Genomic DNA, 19,643 nt, shown 5'->3' with positions numbered 1-19,643 from the left:
AAGACTCACCAGGAGGGTCTTCTAATAGGACCTTACTAGGCCACACTCAGTATCATATTGCTCAGAAGGATGCTGGCAGGCAACAAGGGCATTTCTTCCCTACGGATCCACACAGTAGGAAACACAGCCGACAAGGAACTAGCTCCCTTTGGGCCTTCCAGATGACATGCCAGGTTCAGGGTCCAAGACTCAGATCCAGTAGGTTCAAGAGAACATGTTACAACAGCAGCCCCCAACCTTTTTGGCACCAGGGACTGGTTTCAGGGAAGACAATTTTTTTCCACAGACCCAGGCAGGGTAGTGGGAGATGGCTTTATAGCCTGCCACCAGATGCAGGTCAGTTGTTACTTGTCACTGACTAATAGGGTTTTGATAACGAGTCTGCAAGTAATTGATTTATTATGGTCTCTGTGGTCAAACCTCTCTGCTGATGATAATCTGTATTTGCAGCTGCTTTCCAGCCCTGGCATCACCGCCTCAGCTCCGCCTCAGATCATCAGGCACTAGGTGCTTCTAAGGGGCCCGCAGCCTAGATCACTCACATGCGCGGTTCACAGTAGGGTTCGAGCTCCTGTGATAGCCTAGTGCCCCCGCTGACCTGACAGGAGCCATGCTGCTGTGTGTACAGCTGTGTCCCGAAGCTGCTCAGGTGGCAATATGAGCAATGGGGAGCGGCTGTAAATATAGGTGAAGCTTTGCTTGCTTGCCTGCCGCTCATCTCCTGCCGTGGCCCAAGGGTTGGGGACCCCTGTGTTAGAACATAGTTCAACACTACATCATAGCTTTAGATGCCAGGGTAAGACACATAAACTTTCATTTTATTACTTTTACCACTGATTTCTGAGCAAGGGATTAACATGATTGAAGCTCTAGGAATAGTACTATGGCAACAGTATGTAAGAGAGCTAGAAGTAGAGAGAGACTAGAGATAGACAGGAAGACCATTACATTCCACTGGTGGAAAAATAAAAATATTTTAACAACAGCAGCCAACACTTTTTTTTAAGCCATGTACTTTTTGCCAGACGCTGATCTAATCATTTTTCTGCGTTAACTCTCCATAACAATGCTATGAGGTAGATTAGGTACATACATTATCCCTATTTCATAGATGGAGAAACTGAGGCATGGAGAGATCAAGTAACTTGTCCAGGGTCTCACAGCTACTAAGTGGAAGGACCAACACGTGAACCCAGATAATCTAGCTCTAGAGGCCATACTCCTAACTGCTCCCAGAGTACACGGCATATGCTTACACTGTCTAAGGTTTTAGGAAAACCCTTATGGAATAACTCATCCCTCCCTAAGAAACCTGGTAATACAAGGCCGATAGTTCTGATATCAGACTCAGCACATCAACACATCTGAGGATACTGTGCGGGAACAGAAAATGAGATCTTAAAGGGTAGTCGATACCTCTTTGTTCAGTGCCCACAAGTATCCAATAAGTATCCAATACTCTTCACACGTCATCTCAATTAATCCTCACAACACTCTATGAAAGGGGAATTATTTTAAATCCACATTCTATCAGGTGAGGCTATACTTTCTGCCCTTCATTACAGAGCCAGTCAGTGGCAGAAGCAGAGTTAGAGTCCAGATCCAAACAAATCCCATGCTCTTCCTGCCATCATTTAGCTGTGGACGGGAATACCTCCAGTCTGTGGTGTTTCTGTCCTCAGAAGGCTAGCACCCCATCAGAAAGACTTTAGAGCCATGTTGGTGTGGGTACAGCTATGCCCCTAAGCTGCTTCTCCACCCAGCGAGAAGTTATAGCTGAGTCAACCCTTGTTCAGACGAGACCGGGCACACTCAGGGTGGTGCGGCCGTAGACATGAGACAACCCTTGTTCAAAGAAACTAACACTCATCTGCATCTGGGCGGGACTGAGGCAGCTCTGAGGATTCCTACACACAAAATACAAACGTAACACCTCACGAAGTTCAGAAACACAGGCTTTGGGGGCCACCAATATGGGGCCCTCTGCAAAAAGAGGTTTGAAAAATCCTTGGAAGAAGACTTGGGGGACTCACACGGAGCTGAGGATGGCACCTGGAGGTTAGAAACCCAAGAGTTCCGTTCAGGAAACTGACTGCTGGTTTTCTCAGCAAACTCCCTACGTTTAACCTCAAAGTTTTTCAAGACTTCATTTTTTAGAAAAGTGGCTAAGACATAATATTAAATTAAAAAGGCAAAATATAATATTATATACATCGACACACTGAAAAATGGTGGAACTTTGGCTTTTACTTCATTTTTTGGTGAACTTTTCAAATTTCCTATAAAAGACATATATTACATTGTTATCCAGAGGTAAAAATAAATATACTAATTGAAATACTTTTAAGAAATACCACCCCTCCTAATTTTACCTGGAGTAGTCTAGTAATTCCCAAACACTCAAACAGGACACATAAAAATCACCTGAGACATCTGTTAAAAATATAAATTTCCAGAGTCCAAAGACCTACTTAGTTGGAATTTCCCTGGGTGGGGCTCAGGGTCTGGAGTTTTAACAAGCACCCTAGGTGACTATAACATTTTTTTTTTTTTATCAAGGAAGTCCAAAAGTACTTTCCAGTCTCGTTTTCTTTCTAAGGTTCTTTGATGATTTCTTTTTAACACCAGGTCGAATCTGTACTGGAATGCAAACACATGAAATTTCACAGGGAGACAGTGTCTGGGGCACTGACTCAAACTGCCCCAAGTCTCACCATTCATCTCTGCAAACTTCTGAACATCACTCAGGGTTTTCAGTTCCTGCCTCGGACATGCTGCTACGCACAGTGCTTCAGACTTGATCTTCCGGTTTATCACGTCCAGATTGCACGGATCCAAGAAGAATACATACCTAAAGCATGGAGAAAAATATTGAGATGCTATTTTGCAGAACACATTCTGGTTCACTGCATATAAGCAAAGAACATCTATTCTGCACTCCTTCACAAATTTAATCATAGATGTGCAAACATTTTGAAAATGTAGTCACAGATAATTTTTTTTAAAGAATAATTTCTAGCCCTGGCTGGTGTAGCTCAGTGGATTGAGCACAGGCTGCGAATCAAAGTGTCGCAGGTTCGATTCCCAGTCAGGGTACATGCCTGGGTTGCAGGCCATAACCCCCAGCAACCACACATTGATGTTTCTCTCTCTCTCTCTCTCTCTCTCCCTTCCTTCCCTCTCTAAAAATAAATAAATAAATAAAATAAGATAAAATAAAATAAAATAATAATTTCTTAGCCCTGGCCTGTGTGGTTCAGTTGGTTGGAGCACTGTCCCATAAACCGAAAGGTGGCAAGTTTGATTCCTGGTCAGGGCACATATCTAGGTTGAGGGTTCGGTCCCCAGCAGGGGCACAAATGAGAGGCAACCAATCAGTGACTTTCACATCAATGTTTCTCTGAAACTAACTCTCTCTCTACCCCCTTTCCTTTCCTTTCCTTTTTTTCTTGTTCCCTTCCTCTCTCTCTAAAAGCAATGAAAAAAATGTTCTCAGGTGAGGATAAAAAAATTTGAAAAAGAATAATTGCTTATAACTATACTGTTAAAAGCAGAAATAAGTAAACTGTAGGATTCACATTTTTCATTATTTTTATAATATTTACATTTTTGTCACGTGATTTTACAATTAGAAATTATCTACTTTACCATTTTTTTAAATAATTGATTTTAGGGGTTTTCTTGCATTAAAAATTACTGGAAAATCCCAATACTGCTTTATAACATAAATTGTAGTTTATATGCAAACTTCAGTTAATGAATATATAACTATATAAACTGTCTAATTATAAAAATGAATATATAAAACTTTGGCTAAGGAATATATAATTATAAAAATGCATTATTAAGTAAATAAAGTTGAATGAAGACATTTTAACTATAGTCATTTATGAGTATTAGAATAAAGTAATTTTAATTTTCTTTTATTTTTTCAGAATTCTCATCATCTAGAAAAAATGAAAATTACTTTGGAATTGATAACTATAATAAATATTACTTATTAAAATGGCCCACTTCATATAAACAAAATAACCCCCAAACTGTAAATTATTCCTTTTGTATACTGTACATTTGTATTTTAGAAAAGGCAAGATTAAGTAGAAATTACACTGAAACAGTTTTTTAATGTGATGAAGTTGAAGAGGTCTCAGATTGCAGATGTTGCCATTTGCTGAAAGAGAAAGTAGGAGCCAAACATTCTTCACAGAGATCAGCAAAGTCTAATATTGATTAAGACAGGGAGTGCAAATAGAAATGCGAGATAACAGTTAAAGAACCCCAGCCCTGGGTTCTAGTCTACTGGGTCCATGGAATCTTTCATCGGCCAACTGCCTTCCTCACACTGTTAAACTCTGTTTCTATACAAACTATGGTTCAAATGAGAAAATACAGCAAAATATAAGAATTAGGTGAGAAAACTGAAAAGCAAAAATAGTGATATAAAGTCAATTGAAACCTACTTAATTTTATTTAACCAATGTCACCCCAATAAATTTAATTAAAAATATAAAGTCAATACAATACATGTGCAGGGACAAACAATATAAAGGGATACTGGAAAAAATTAAACAGAAAAAAACAGTATGTGTGTGTTGGTGGGGGTGGGGTAGGCTAGAGCGGCCTTTGCAGGTGGAATAACATTTAGCATTGCACACTTTGGTGGAGCAGGGGACCAGGGACTCGGGGTGAAGTGCAAGTATAAGCTACAAACCACCAAACTAAAAAAAAATTTTTGTAACCCTGTTAGAGACTCCAATACCATTAATGTCTGTATAGATAAAAGACAAGGAAAGAAGTCAGGCAGAAAGATGTGGTCCAGAAGTGGGATTCACAGACCGCTTCTGGGCTGATGACAGGGGGCTGGAGCACACAGAAAACACTGTCAGCCTGTCTGTGGGAGCCACGGCTCCCTTACTAACTGTCCCTCCAGTTGTCCGTCCATCTTATTGAGCACGCCCACGCCTGGGATCCCGTGTGTAACCATACAAAGCCAGCCCCTGGCCAGGACACATTCAGATCCTTGATGAAGGTGTCATAAAACTTTTGAATCATATACCACCACCACTAATAATAATAATAATAATAACAATAAAAATAATACTGATAATGGTAGCCAACACTTATGGAATACTTACTATGTACTAGACACTGTATTAAACCCTGTACACACATTTACACATTTATCCTCAAGACAGCCCCGTTTTATATTTCTGTAGGGGAAGGTAGGCAGGGTCAGTGGAACTGGGGTGAGGAAGAGGAGTTAAGTGCACAGTTCTAAGTGATGAGCAACACCTTGAGAAATACCTGGAAAACCCACACAGCAGTAGAACAGCCGGTCTGAGGCAAAGAAGAGAAAGCCAGAGGCTGCCAGGACCTTGCAGCTGGATCAGAAACAGTGCCTTTCACTGAGAACAGATGCTGTGTCTGACGGTCCTGCAGGCTCTGCCCAAACCAAAGCCAAAAGTGCTCTCACTACCTTTCCAACTTCTTTGATTTGTCATAGTGACTGGGTGACAGCCTTAGACCTCACAGGGGTCAGACCAATCTGAACTTGCTTTCTGGTTCTCTTTCTTACTAGTTGTCTGACCTTGGGAAATATATGTATCCTCCCGAGCCTCAGTTTCCTTATATGTAAAACTGAGCATACCACCAATTTTATAGTTTGTTGTCAGGTTATTGGTAATGTACATAAAGCACCTAACAGTCAGTTATGTATATATTCAGTGATGTATACCATTAGGGAAACTAACCTTCACACACTCCATGTTTGATAGTAGGGCACTCAATTCAACACTTTCTGATACGGACATGAAACAGGGCTAAATACTAATGTTCAGCTTTCATTTGGAAGAAATATCTGTGTAGGAGTGCTCATGACTGACAGGTCAATAGCCTGGACATGGGGGAAGGGTGCCCCCAGAACTGATCTGGCACAAGGAGAATGACACAGCAGGAGAGAAGAATTCTGCAGTGGCTGTGACACTGTAAAACTGACATCGCTCAGGTTTCAGCCTGTTCGTGGTTTGTGAGAATCTATTTCAGCAGAACTGAAAAAAAAAAAACATCTTAAATGGTATCCTCAGGAAATACACTCACAGACATAAACCATTACACTCAGAACCATCACCCAATTCCTCACACATCACACGTATTCCCAGGCACATTCATACAACACAGGCGTGCGGCCGCCCACGCGATGTTTTAAATAATTTATAGGTGTCAGATTCAGATTCTATCAACACCGGCTGGATGTTTGGGTGCTGGGAACTGTCACATTCACGGGTTTATTTGATCCTCACAACAACTTTATGAGAGAGAGGCCATCACCATTCCAGGGAAGATGAAACCGAGACCTCGAGGGATTAACTACACAGGCCAAGAAGGCTAGTTGGTGCCAAAGCACAAATTCAAGTCGAGTCTTTCTGATTCTCAGTTTCATTCTGCCTCCAGTCTGCCCGATTCCCAAATTATTTCCTACAAACACGATAATCTTAACTGTTCTGTATTATCTTTGCATATTGTGTCCAGTATTACGAAGTTTATCCAATCCAGGGCAACATGTTCATAAGTAGTTATAGTTCAACTAATTAGTATTTAACTGAACATTTCAGAGGAGGAAAAGTGCTTGCATCAAACAGACAAATTTATGATTCACTAAAATTGCACTTTCTTGCATTTTGTTTTGGAAATGTACTTACCCAGGCAAATAAATCCTTAGGTTCAGTTTTCATTTCAAATGAAATGAACTATTTGTGGCAATTTTATTTTTTTTTAAATGAAACAAAAACCCAATTCTAAAATAAGCATGGCACTGGCAGATCAGATTATTATAACTAACAAGTCTACAAATGAGTGTTTTTCAACTGAGAGGGTGACAGACAGCTGGTGAGAGGCCATAAAACATTCTAGAAAGGTTTCTTAAAACCTGCAGCCTACTTTCCCTGTGCCACCAGGCAGACAGCTGGGAAAGGGATGGGGCATATGAATTCTGAAACAGCACCTTGAGGAACTCGGATGACATGCCTTGGCCCCTGGGCCCTATCCTTGCAGGGTGGGGCCCCACAGTCAGAGATAACCCAAAAACCTAAGGTAAAGTAAATTTTTATTGCTATCCTCACTAAATCTCTTACTACATCTATTAATAAAAACAACTTTGTTGATGTTTCACATCCTTTAGGAGTTGGAATGAATAAAATACCAAAAGTGGGAATTAAAGAAGGAAGAGAAGCAACAAGAGAAAAATATTCCACCAAGTAAACAGGTTAACACCTGCAGGCACTGGAGTATACAACACACACATGGCATGATCACATGATATCAACAACATTTGCAAAGAGAATTGCAAAACAGCCTACGCTAGCTTTGATCTTAAAAGTTAGGGTAATGAAGAAAAATGCTTGGATTAAACTGTAAAGCAAACACTATAGAGGACCGCAGCTAAGGCTTATAAATACCTATATTACAGTCAAAATAATAAAAAAGACAAAATGAAAAAGAAAACAAACAAAAAAGGAAAAATCGTGGAACAAAGAAAACATATTGTAGTAGAGGTGGTTTCTGGGAATTACTGAATGGGAGAAAAAGGTAAATTCATTTCAAATTGAAATTTTTGAAAAACAGCAACAAGTCATCTCCCAAAAGGCAGGACAGGAGAGATATCTAAATACAATGTCAGTCTACACAGAGAACTCCAGGGGACAGATAACCAAAGATGAAAGCAGGGCCATGAGGCAAAGAAAGGGCACTAAAGCACAGGAGCTCAGGAAAACGGACAGGAGGGTGCAGAAAGGGGTGACCTTTAAAGTTGTACTCTGAGCAAGAAGATAACACTGGCCCTGGTGTAGCTCAGTGGGCTGGGTGTCATCCTGCAAAGTGAAAGGTCACCGGTTCAATTCCCAGTCAGAGCACATGCTTGGGTTACAGGCCAGCTCCCCAAATGGGGGCCTGTGAGAGGCAGTGATTCAGCACATTGATGTTTCTTTCCCTCTCTTTCTCCCTCCCTTCCCCTTCTCTAAAATAAATAAATAAACAAATAAATAAACAAACAAACAAATAAATAAAATCTTTAAAAGAAGATAAGGGTTTTCAGAAACAACTATAAAGGACACATGGACAAAACCAAGGCACCTGGAATCAGCGGAGGGAGGTGGGGTGGCTGGGGTGGTGGGGACAGGTAGGGGGAAAAGACAGACAACTGTACTTAAACAACAATAAAATTTTAAAAAATGGAAAAAAGATAACATTGAATGATCTGATGTAGATAAAGATACAAGAGAAGGTTCAAAACTAGAAACAAGTTTAAACTCCTATCTTGCTTTCACTTTCTTCATGGAATATAAGGCAAGGTAAAGAAAGTAAGATTTATTAAGAATTTAGTCTGGGTCCCAAAGCATCTTAAGTGCTGTCTTCACACCTCCTAATTCAACAAGAGGGAACAGACTTACAAATTGGGCAACTGACTTACACCCCAGGGAGACTGACTCCCAAGTGTTGCCTTCCCACCACGGCCATTCATTCCAGTTCAAACATGAAAGTGAGAATAAATGTAATGGAGAGTTGGTTACAGAGCCATCAAGTCAGCTGATTAAACTGGGTCAGTCCTCTGGGACTCCAGGGCAGATGAAGCCCTTGCTGGACGTGACAGTGCTGTCCTCTGTGTGGTATGCAACACCCCACGATAAGGACTGATTAGGACGATACGACAATCAGCCGTTCAACAAACATCGCCAAGTTTTTACTGTGGGCCCACTCCTGGGTGAGGCCCTGGGGATGTGAAATTCATTAAAAAAATAAAAACAGTTCTTGAATGCAAGTAACTGACAGTCTAGAGAGGAAAAGACAAAGACAGTCATTTCAAAATTGTGTGCTGTGTGGCAAGGCTGAGACCGCAGAGGATAAGGGGTTAGAGGAAGCCTTACAGAGCAGGAGGCAGTACCTAAGCCACATTTTCAAAATGAGTAGGAAATTTTTCTAGACAGATGGGGAAGGGAGCATCCTGGGCAGAGGAAACTCCATGTATAAAGGCACAGAATCACCCTGGCTGGTGTTGGCTCAGGGGACTGAGTGCCGGCCTGTGAACCAAAAGGTTGCCAGTTTGATTCCCTGTCAGGGCACATGCCTGGGCTGTGGGCTAGGTCCCAAGTCACAGGCATGCGAGAGGCAACCAATAGATGTTTCTCCCACACATCAATGTTTCTCTCCCTCTCTTTCTCCCTTCCTTACCCTCTCTCTAAAAAAAATAAATAAAATCTTTAAGAAAAGTACAGAATCATGAAAGAGCATTATTTAAAGAACTGCAAATAATATGATACGGTGGACTCTGGTGGACTCTGGGATGGCACTTCAGAAGGCCGTGTGCCAAGGAGGAGCAGGGCATGGAAAGAACCTGAAGGATCTCACAGTTCTATTCCATTAGGCAACATACTTTCAAATGGCCATGGCACAGTGACGGCCTGGGAGAGCCAGCCCCTCGGGTTGTGGGCCAGAGAGGGGAAGGCTGGAACACCAGCCATGCTGCTGCAGAGACAAGCCTTTGCCATTAAATTGCCTCCTGCTGCCATGGCAACTCTCTGTGGCAGGGCTCTTTAGAGCAAAAGGTGGCAAGCAGGTACTAGGTGTGCAGGCCACCTCCTGCCGCATTTGGCTTCTCCCCTCTCTAATCAGGACAGAAGTACTACAGCGGGGAAGCAGGCTGCAAAACCCCTCTGTCGCCTTCTGCTCCAGTGATTCCTCCCCGGTGCATTCCCCAGAGGGGAATAAAGATGGAGTCTGACCATTTTTCCAATTATTGCCTCCTATCAATTTACAACTTATAGCTCCTTTGTACAGAGGATGGTATGATTCACTAATCATTCCAAAAGGAAAAAACACGACAGCCTAACAGAGGCTTTTTTCTGCTGTTGCTAAATATAGACCGCAGACAGTCGGGACCTGCACACCGCCCACATGGAATTGCGCCAGGAGAAGGCCTCCCACTTCCTCTGTGGGTGCCAGCAGGGCAACTCCGGTCATGCCCTGGGGGTGGGAAGGGGCCCCCACGACGGGGCCGGCCCACTAACGTCGATAAAACCCAAAGTGACCAGACCAAATGCAACGCATAATCAACTAAAACTGTCAGCCCTCAACTTTCTGGAACGAAGCTAAGGGGGGAGAGAGACACAAGTTGAGAGCAACAGTCTATCTTAAAAATCACAACTCTCAATAGTGGCTGAGAGCGTTCTACAATATTCAAAAGCTCCAAGACTGGAAGAAAAGGACTGAGGTGAAATGAACCGCGGGAAACCAGGTCTTTGAGGTTGATGACAGTGCTGTCCCACTTTTCCACTGCCTCCCCAATCCCAATGAGGAAAATGCCGAAATATCCTGGGACAGAGGTAGCAGCTGCTAAACAATACCTAAACACGCACCTCCCTAACTTCCAATGAAGCAACTGAACTCTAAACATCACAGCTGCCTCCTTTCTACCTTAGCACTTGTATAGTCCTTGATTGACAGGTAACCGCTAAGAAAAGAAACTTGTATAGCCTTTTCCAGTAAATCCATAGCACTGAGAGCTGAAAACAACTTAAACCCGTGAAGGAAGCCCAGGGGCCAGATCAAGACACCTACACGCAGACAATGTCCACCCTCTGACCTCACCTGCCATTGGTCTCTCCTTTCTGCTCCTTAAACACTCCGGCACACTCTCACCTTGGGGACTTTGCACTTTCACCTGCCTGGAATGTTCTTTCTCCGGAGAAGCAGCGCAGCAATTGTTAGCTCCCTCCCTTGCTTCCAGTCTTCACTGGAAAGTCATCTTGTCAACAAAGCCTTCCACAGCCTCCCTATCTAAAATGCCAACTCCCCCTTCTGATGTGCCTTATCCATCTTTCCTGCTTTATTTGTTTCTCCTCGGCACTTACACTCACTACCACGCTGCACAATCTACTCAATTTATCTGTTTATTATCTGTCTCCACAGGTAGAGCCAGCTCCCCGAAGGCAGAGGTATTTGACTGTCTAATTCATCATGACGTTCCCAGATCCTAAAATAGTGCCTGGAATAAGGAAGAAGCTCCTTTCCTATTTGTTGAATTAATAAAGGGATGGTAATTGTGTAGGATTTTGCCAAGTGAGGTAGGGGCAGAGGGGAGGTAAGGAAGAAGATATATTAGGTAGAATGAAATACTTTCATTCATCCAAGAGAAATTTATTAACGTCTCTGCCAGGCACAGGGCTAAATAAACACTAACAATACCATGATAAATAAGACCAACACAAACAAGTGTCTCCCTTCCCAGCATTTACCGTCTGGAAAGTAGTGAGGCAATTATAAAAGAGCATGGAAATGAAACAGCAGAGAAAAGAGGATAGCCAAGGATGCATCAAAGGGCCCCATGCATGGAGAGTCAGGATAGGAATACAGAAGTTAAATCTAAAGCCAGGGCCTAGAGAATGAGTAAGAATTAGTGGGTGTGGAGGAATGGAGGCTGCAGCCGGGAGGGCACAGAGCACGCAATGGCTTACAAAGTGAGAGCATAGCATAACGGAGAAAATGAAAACTGTCAGGACAGTTGAGATGAACTGTGATGAAGGACACAGATGGCTGGACAGGCAAGCTGGAGCCACATGATGTAGGGCCTAGTAAGCAATATTAAAGATGTTAGAAGGTTCATCCCAAAGACACTGGGAAGCCACTGAGAGTTCACCAGCTGCAATATGGAGACTGAATTAAAGGTAAGCAAGAAACTAAGGAGATACAGCTCAGGAGGCTGCTGAATCTCTACCCAGGAATGATGACTTAGACTACAGTGGAATGGGAATGAAAAGGAAATGTCAAAAGCATTTAGGCACAATTTTAAAACCTGATGGCTAATTATATGTGGAAGAAAAAGAATAAATTAAGAATGATAACTTAGCATCTGATTTACACCAGGGAGGCGAGGGCATTCTATTCTGATGTGGACTCCTGTTGTGTTCAGTAAGACAGGGGACTCGGGAGGAAGAGTAGAGTATAAAGGGGTAAAGGTCATGTTCCAATTTTAGACAGTTTGATCCAGGGTGTCTGTGGAGTGTCTAAGTGGACTTAGACAGCTGGCTGTAGTGTTCCAGCAGGAGACAGAGACTTTGGAATTATCAATGTGTAAGTGAAATGCATGAATTTACCAAGGTGAGTGTATAAAGTGAGATTCTTATCCTGGATAAAAATCTGTGACCCTTCTAAAATTGCAAGCAAAATTCCATGTACAAATTCACATGTAGTTTTCTAGAGAGAGACTCCACACTTCCTAGCTTTGACCAGATTGTTGAGGGCCCCAAAGAGAGACAAACTAAGAGTAAGTAAGACATGCAAAGAGCCAAAACAGATACTAACATCAGGAAACAAAGGCATGAAACTGGAAATGTGTGGGGCAAAAGTGATTCTCCTAGGTAGCTACAGCAACTCTCTGCTCTTTATACACATACTATAAAGGGAGAAGTAACTGCCAGAATGGTAACCAAGTGTCAGACATCAAATTGTGTTTCTCAGACTAAACTGAGACAAGAGAGCAAATTAACACACCTTTCAGAAATATTTCACAAGAGCTACAAAGAAGAAAAAGCTTTCTATTTAACCTAGTTAACTGAAAGAACACTCCTAAACCCAAGTCCATTGTCAATCTAACATAGTCAAAAGAAGTCATCCCAAAATCAACATGTTCTAATACTGATCCTGAGAAATATCTGCTAAGAGCCAATGCTCAGAAATTTGCTTTTCTTTTTAGTTCAGCAGCTTTATTGATATGTAATTTATACACTCTAAAATTCACCTATAAACTGTACAATTCAGTGTTTTCTACAATTCAATGTTTTAAAGTACATTTTACCAAGTTGTTCATCTATTACCATAATCTAATTTTAGAACATTTAGTTAGCCCAAAAAGAAACTTCATACCCATTAGCAGTCGCCCCTCATTCCCTAATCCCCAGCCCTAGGCAACCACTAATCTATTTTCTGCCTCTACAGATTTGCCTACTCTGGACAGTTCACATAAATGGAATCATATATGTGGTCTTTTGTGACCAGCTCCCTTTACTTAGCATAATGTTTTCCAGGTTCATGTAGGTTGTATTTCATTCATCAGTACTTCATTCATTTTCATGACTGAATAATATTCCATTATGTGGATATACCACTTTTGTTTATCTGTCCATCATTTGGCACACATTTGTATTGTTTTCCCTTTTGGCAATTATGAATAATGCCACTGCGAGCATTTGCACACAAGTCGTTGTATGGATGTATGTTTTTATTTCTTTTGGGTAGGTACCAAGGAGTAAAACTATTGGGTCATATAGTTATATGATGTTTAACATATTAAGGAACTACCAGTCTGTTTCCCGGACCAGGTACACCAATTTTATGTTCCCAGCAGCAATGTATGTGGAATCCAATTTCTCTACATCCTTGTCAACATGTGTAACTATATGCCTTTGTTATTGTAAGTATACTAGTGGATGTGTAATTGGAATTATCAATGTGTAAGTGAAATGCATGAGTTTACCAAAGTGAGTGTATAAAATGAGGTTCTTATCCTGGATAAAAATCTGTGACCCTTCTGAAATGGCAAGCAAAATTCCATGTACATATTCACATGTAGTTTTCTAGAGAGAGACTCCATACTTCCTAGCTTTGACCAGATTGTTGAGGGCTCCAAAGAGATAAAAACTAAGAGTAAAGTAAGACATGTGAAGTGGTTTTGATTTGCATTTCCTTGATGACTAATAATGTTGAGCATCTTTTTATGTGCTTATTGGCACATGTACAATTTGAATCCTTAGGCTTCCTTAGATTTCTTCTTAACCTTTGAGAAAGACAAAATAAGGCAGAGACAGGCACTGGATAGTGTCATAAGATTATGAAAAAATTATATTACAAGAGAAAATAAGGATAAATGAAGAGAAAGAGGAGCACTTAGGCAGTATAAACATCAAAGGACTAGAGGTAAGAGAAGGCTCCAGTGGGCAAAGAACACAGACCTGGAAGGAGAGGGGCTGTGGTCAGAACGGGGAATTCCTCCATAATTAGTCTGAATCGATTTTACAGGTGAAACAATTAAGGGCCATGACAAAGCCCAAGCTGTGACTATGAAAGAGTGAATCCTGAAAGCCCCCACTGAGAAGAAATTCACACAGTTCCCAGGGCTATTGTGAAAATCAATGGGACAGAATCTGTGAAAGTTCTTTGTGAACTACACAAATGCAAAATTGGTTCAAATAGCTGTGTTTGCCCCATCTTAGATTAAGAAGTAATGAAACTTCCATATGTAACTTTCAAAGTTATTTTGGATGATGACAATAATGAAGATGATTGTAATAAACAGCAGTTAACATTTATGGTTCCAGGTAATGTGTTAAGGAGTATGCATTATTTATCTTATAAATTCTCTAAACCCTAACAAGTAGGTATTACTATTATCCTGATTTTGCAAGTGAAGATCTCTAGGCCAAACATATTATTGTTATTTTCTCCAGTGTAAACTGCCATTGGTTATCTGTCTATTGGATCTAACCTTATAGATATATCCCCAATTACATGACAAATTTTACCATCACAGAAAAAATGCAAATACTATTCCCATTGTATTGCTTTTATCTTTATATCAGAGAATGAAGCTTTTTGATCAAATATACCCACCTTGTACTACTTTATTTCTTCATAGCTTCAACAATGCATAAATGATCTCCTCTTCACAACAAAGGTAAGCACTGTATAACGTTTGCTTTAAAATATTTAACTCATCTGGATTTATTTTTCATGGTACAAGATTAAAATAGATCTAAGTGTAGTCTTCTTCATATCATCACTCAACAATGTCTTTTATTTAAACACCAACTGCTTTCAGTTTTTCTTTTACTTTATTGTTCATACATTCATTAAACCATTATCAGCTTAATTCTGCTATTTCTATTTTGTTGCCATCACTGTAATTAATCAACATTCAGGTTGTCCTGTTAATAATATACTTTGGAATAGGTTTTGGTCTTAAAAGGCAAAACTCCTTTTGTTCCCCTCTAGACTACAAAATCACTAGACAGTGACAAGTATAGATACGTAACCCTTACTCAGGCAATGAGTAACCCCTCCCCCCTACATGTTTGGTTTGGCCTGCACACTAATTGACAATATTTAAAAAACAGAGGATCAATAGGTGTCATGGTCTGAATGAGTCCTCCCTAAATTCGTATGTTGCATTGTAACTTCCAAAGATGGTGGTAGCAGGGGCCTTTGGCGGGTGATTTGGCCATGACTGTGGTGGAATCTTCGTGAGTGAGATTAGTGCCCTGTGAGAAAGGTTCCAGAGAGATCCCCATCCCCTTCCACCGCATGAGGGCACAGTCAGTCGGTGCCAGCTTGAACCAGAAAGAGCACCCTCATGAGAATGGAATCATGCTGGTGCCTTGATCTTGGACTTCCAGCCTCCAGAACTACAAGAAGTAAATTTCTGTTTATAAGTCACCTGCTCTGTGCCGTTTTGTAATAGCATCCCCAAACATGTGTACCCCTACTCTCCCTCCATCAATAGATTTCTTCTAGCTTCTCTCGAAAAATCAGCATCACTGGATACATCAATCCACATGCCAAAAATCAGCCAGTCCAGGACTATAAAGCTCTAAGTGCCCAACGTTTGTCTTATTGACAGACAGTCCATGTAAGTGATTTACACTCTCTGACTAGAAGTCTTTGGATTTGCAACCTCTGGGGAACTCAGTTTTTCTTTCTACCATCAAAGCCAGAAAGTTCACAGTTAATTTGGTCCTCAACTTCAATAACTAATTTAGCCTAGATTTCTGGTATAATCTCTTCTCTACTTCCTGGCGTGACTCCTGATATTTTACCCCCATTTAATTGTCTTACAATATATGCACCTAATTCTAATCATCACAAATTATTCTGTGAACAAGAATAATTTTTAAAAAGGTTTTCCCCCTGAAGTTCTTGCCTGCTCCTTTACTCTGTGATTTATGCCGTCAATCAAGTTCAATTTAACATCCTATTGGGATCTAACTGGTATTGTATTAAATCCATAAATTAACTTTTTGAGTATTGCCATCTTTATTATAGTAAGACTACTCAGCAAGGAGTAGATCATACATCTCTTATTATTTGTTTTCCTTTTTTTCTATTAAAATATTATATGTAATTCTCTGCACCTGACCTCATGTCTTGTTAGATTTTATTATTTAATAAAACAAGCATTAGCTTTTTCTATTTCGTCTAGTGATAAAATAAATGGCTAAATTCAGTTAGGTGTACATTTTATAACCCATGATTTAAGCATCTCATTTCAAGATATGTTTTTGTTTTGTCTCCTAAACACATAGGTTATATCATCCCTTATAACTGGTTAATAGTATTATTTTTCTCTCTATTGACCTACACACATTTCATTGATCTCTTTTAGATGATTTGTTACAACTAGTTATTTAAAACAATGGTATAGAAAATGTGATATCCTTATTTTGTTTAATTTTAGATAGACTATTTTTTGCCATGACTAGAAATTCCATCAATTTCCTTTCATGCCCTCAGACTTAAAATCTATTTTGACAAAGGTGCCAAGGTAATTCAATGAGGAAGATAGTCTTTTCAATAAATGATGAAAAATTTAATTTTTGTATCAGAAAAAAAATTAACCTTGATCTCTTCACTCTATATGCAAACATGAAATCAAAGTGGGTTGTAGACATACACATAAGAGCTAACTAAAAACTTCTAGAAGAAAACACAGAAAAAATCTTTGAGACTCTGGAATACACCAGTAATTTCTTAGCTAGAACACAAAAAGTATTAAAAAGATACATTTTTGTGTGTGCATGGTTTTAAATGTGTCTAAAGGGCCCTGACCCATGTGGCTCAGTTGGTTGGGTGTTGTCCTGCAAAGCAAAAGGTCACCAGTTTGATTCTCAGTCAGGGCCTGGGTTGCCGGTTCAGTCCCCAGTTGGGGAGCGAATAAAAGGCAACCGATCCAAGAGGCAACCAACTGATGTTTCTCTCTCACATTGCTGTTTCTCCCCCAACTCTTTCTCCCACCCTTCCTTCTCTCTAAAAATGAGCAAATAATATCATTAAAAAAAGAAAAAACATAAATGTATCTAATGGATAAATTAGACTTCACCAAAATCAAAAACTTTTTGCATGTCAAAAGATACCATTACAAAAGTGAAGGGGCAAACACAGGTTAGAGAAATATTTGAAAAATATTTACAAAACATATATCTGACAAAGGTCTTGCATCCAGTATGTAGGAAGAACTCCAATAACCTTTAAAAACAAATACTAATTTATTTCTGAAAAAGTAGTAAAGATCTGAATAAACACTTCACAAAAGACATATACACGGTCAAGCCTTGATGTTTCACATCACTGGCCACCAGAAACGTGTGACTTAAGATGACAATGAAATACCACTGCACACACCAAAATAGTTAAAGTCAAGAAGACTGACAATACAAAATGGTAGTGAGAAGATGGAGCAGCTAACTATAACTCTCCTCCTTTCCTACTGGCAATGCAAAGTGGTATAACCACTTTGGAAAACAGTTCAGCAATTCATTCTAAAGTTAAACATAACCTCACCATATGACTCAGCAATCCCAACCCTAGGTAACTATCTAAAAATAATGAAATATATGTCCATACAACATCATGCACACAAATTTTCAAAGCACTCTTTTTCACAATAGGAAAAAAAATAATTCTACATGTGGAAATAACCCAACTATCCAAAAAATGGTGAAGAGATAACCAAAATGGGGTAGTCCCACTATGGAACACTTCTCAGTTACTTAAAAAGAACAACTTACTGACATGTTTAACAACATGAGTGAATCTCAGTAACACTTTTCCATTATGCTTAAAATGCTGGGTAAAGAATTTAACTGCTCAACAAGAGGTCTGGACTTTGCCCTGGGCTTCTGGGAGTTAATCTCCACGTCTTCCAGGAGTGTTCATCTGCCTGGGGCCTTGGGTCAGCAGAGAGACTGGCAAAGTGATTGAGGGTGGGGGCAGGCCACACCAGGTAGAATTTAGGGTGTGGGTTGACCAATCTTAGATCAGTGATGTCATGCAGACCGGGAGTTTTAGATTACATGGCATCAGCTTGACAAGAGGGGCAGGAGACTGAATAAACTAATGGGCAATGAACCGTGCCTGAGTCTCGGAGCCCCAACCACAATTCTGAACACTGAAGTGTGGGCGAGCATACCAGCTGGCAGTACATCGTGTGTATTGTCACGCATCAATGACAGGAAGGTAACGTGCCCTGACTCTCTGGGGAAAGAAACAACGGAAGCTCTGCCCTATGCACTTCTTTCATTGTCTGATTTGAATCTGCAGCCTTTCCTAGTAATAAGCCATTAACTGTGAGTATAATAGATTTCCATGAATTCTGAGAGATTTTCTGGCAAATTATCAAACCTCTAGGTTGCCTTGTGGACCCCTGAACCTGCGACCGGCGTCAGAAATGAGAGTGGTTATGTGGGGACTGCGTACACTCTGACTTCTCAGTTGCCCTCAACTCTCACAACCACGTAACATAAACAGGTGGCCAACTGGTGACTGTAAAAATTCATAGCTGAAAAAGAATTCATAGTTGAAGTAGTTAATAATTATCAAAATCTATGAGCTTATTTACAATGACAAAAGTTTTTTTGGAATCTTTACAGCAGCCTGGTTAACTGGGATCCAAACCAAGTAGGGAGACTTCGGACTGAACACAGGTCACCAGCCATTTAACTTAGCTATGTCCAGTGTATACACCGAGGCAGGTAACACAGAGAAAAACCACCCCTCCTATCTATCCTTGCTTTGGTACATACATGCCTGTCATCCAATTCTGTTCATAGCTTTTTACTTTCCTATTCAGAATCTGCAAAACATTTCAAATTTCAGCTTTTGCATTTTCTAAGGTATGCAATTGGATTTCAAATTGCTAGCAGTATCATCCATAGCAAGCATGATTCTAGAGGTAGAACTACACTTGTAATACAGATGTCACCTTTGTAAAGATGTTAAAAAAATTTAGGCTAAAGAGTGCTATGGTTACAAATTGAAAAAAAATTTCTAAAGATGACTCCATAAATTCACCTTCTGAAAATGCAGCTATCATTCTTACAAATTCTAACATTTGCCAGAGAGAAAAATAAAAGTTTAAGAAAAATTGTATATAATACAAGACGTTTCCACCTAGAACATCATAAATGTTACTGTTTCCAAATGCTTATAAATTTGTGGGAAAATGGGTCCACATATCCAGGCTGCTGTTTTCCATGTTGAGCCAAACAACAAGAGGTGGGTTAATGTTGGAATCAGTATTTTTTGACAGGAGACATAGGGGAGAGTGTTTTCCCTCAAAGTGAAGCAAAAATAGTCAAAGGCTTAGAGTATCTCCATTCGTTCAGACTCATCCCTGAGTGTGGGAATGAGCAAGTGATCTACTGGGCCACTCTGAATACCCTGAACACTCAGTAAAATTCAAGCATTAGCGCAGTGGATAAATGTACTACCACTCCGCTCATAAACCTCTGCAATTCTACAAGACAGAGTCAGAAGCTCCTTCTGTTTTTACCAGTTTTCACTCAGCTTTAGCCTGACCGACAGAACTCCAATCTGTAGACTCAGCC

At 40.3% G+C, this 19,643-nt stretch overlaps 1 protein-coding gene across 3 annotated transcripts in view; it reads right to left on the bottom strand.

Moving 5' to 3' along the window:
* The window catches only part of SLC44A1 (solute carrier family 44 member 1), a 171,216-nt gene that overhangs the window by 86,606 nt on the left and 64,967 nt on the right, over positions 1-19,643 (bottom strand). For all 3 annotated transcript variants that reach the window (XM_045840086.1, XM_045840088.1, XM_045840087.1), the window contains exon 4: positions 2,715-2,851. In XM_045840086.1, the coding sequence (XP_045696042.1) occupies positions 2,715-2,851 (137 nt within the window). The remainder of the gene's footprint in view (positions 1-2,714; positions 2,852-19,643) is intronic.

Source organism: Phyllostomus hastatus, unplaced genomic scaffold (genome assembly GCF_019186645.2).
Source record: "Phyllostomus hastatus isolate PE091 unplaced genomic scaffold, TTU_PhHast_1.1 phas_contig_34, whole genome shotgun sequence".
In the NCBI taxonomy this organism is placed as follows: domain Eukaryota; kingdom Metazoa; phylum Chordata; class Mammalia; order Chiroptera; family Phyllostomidae; genus Phyllostomus; species Phyllostomus hastatus.
Note: the sequence above shows the minus strand (reverse complement) of the source record. Positions and strands in the feature narration are given on the sequence as shown.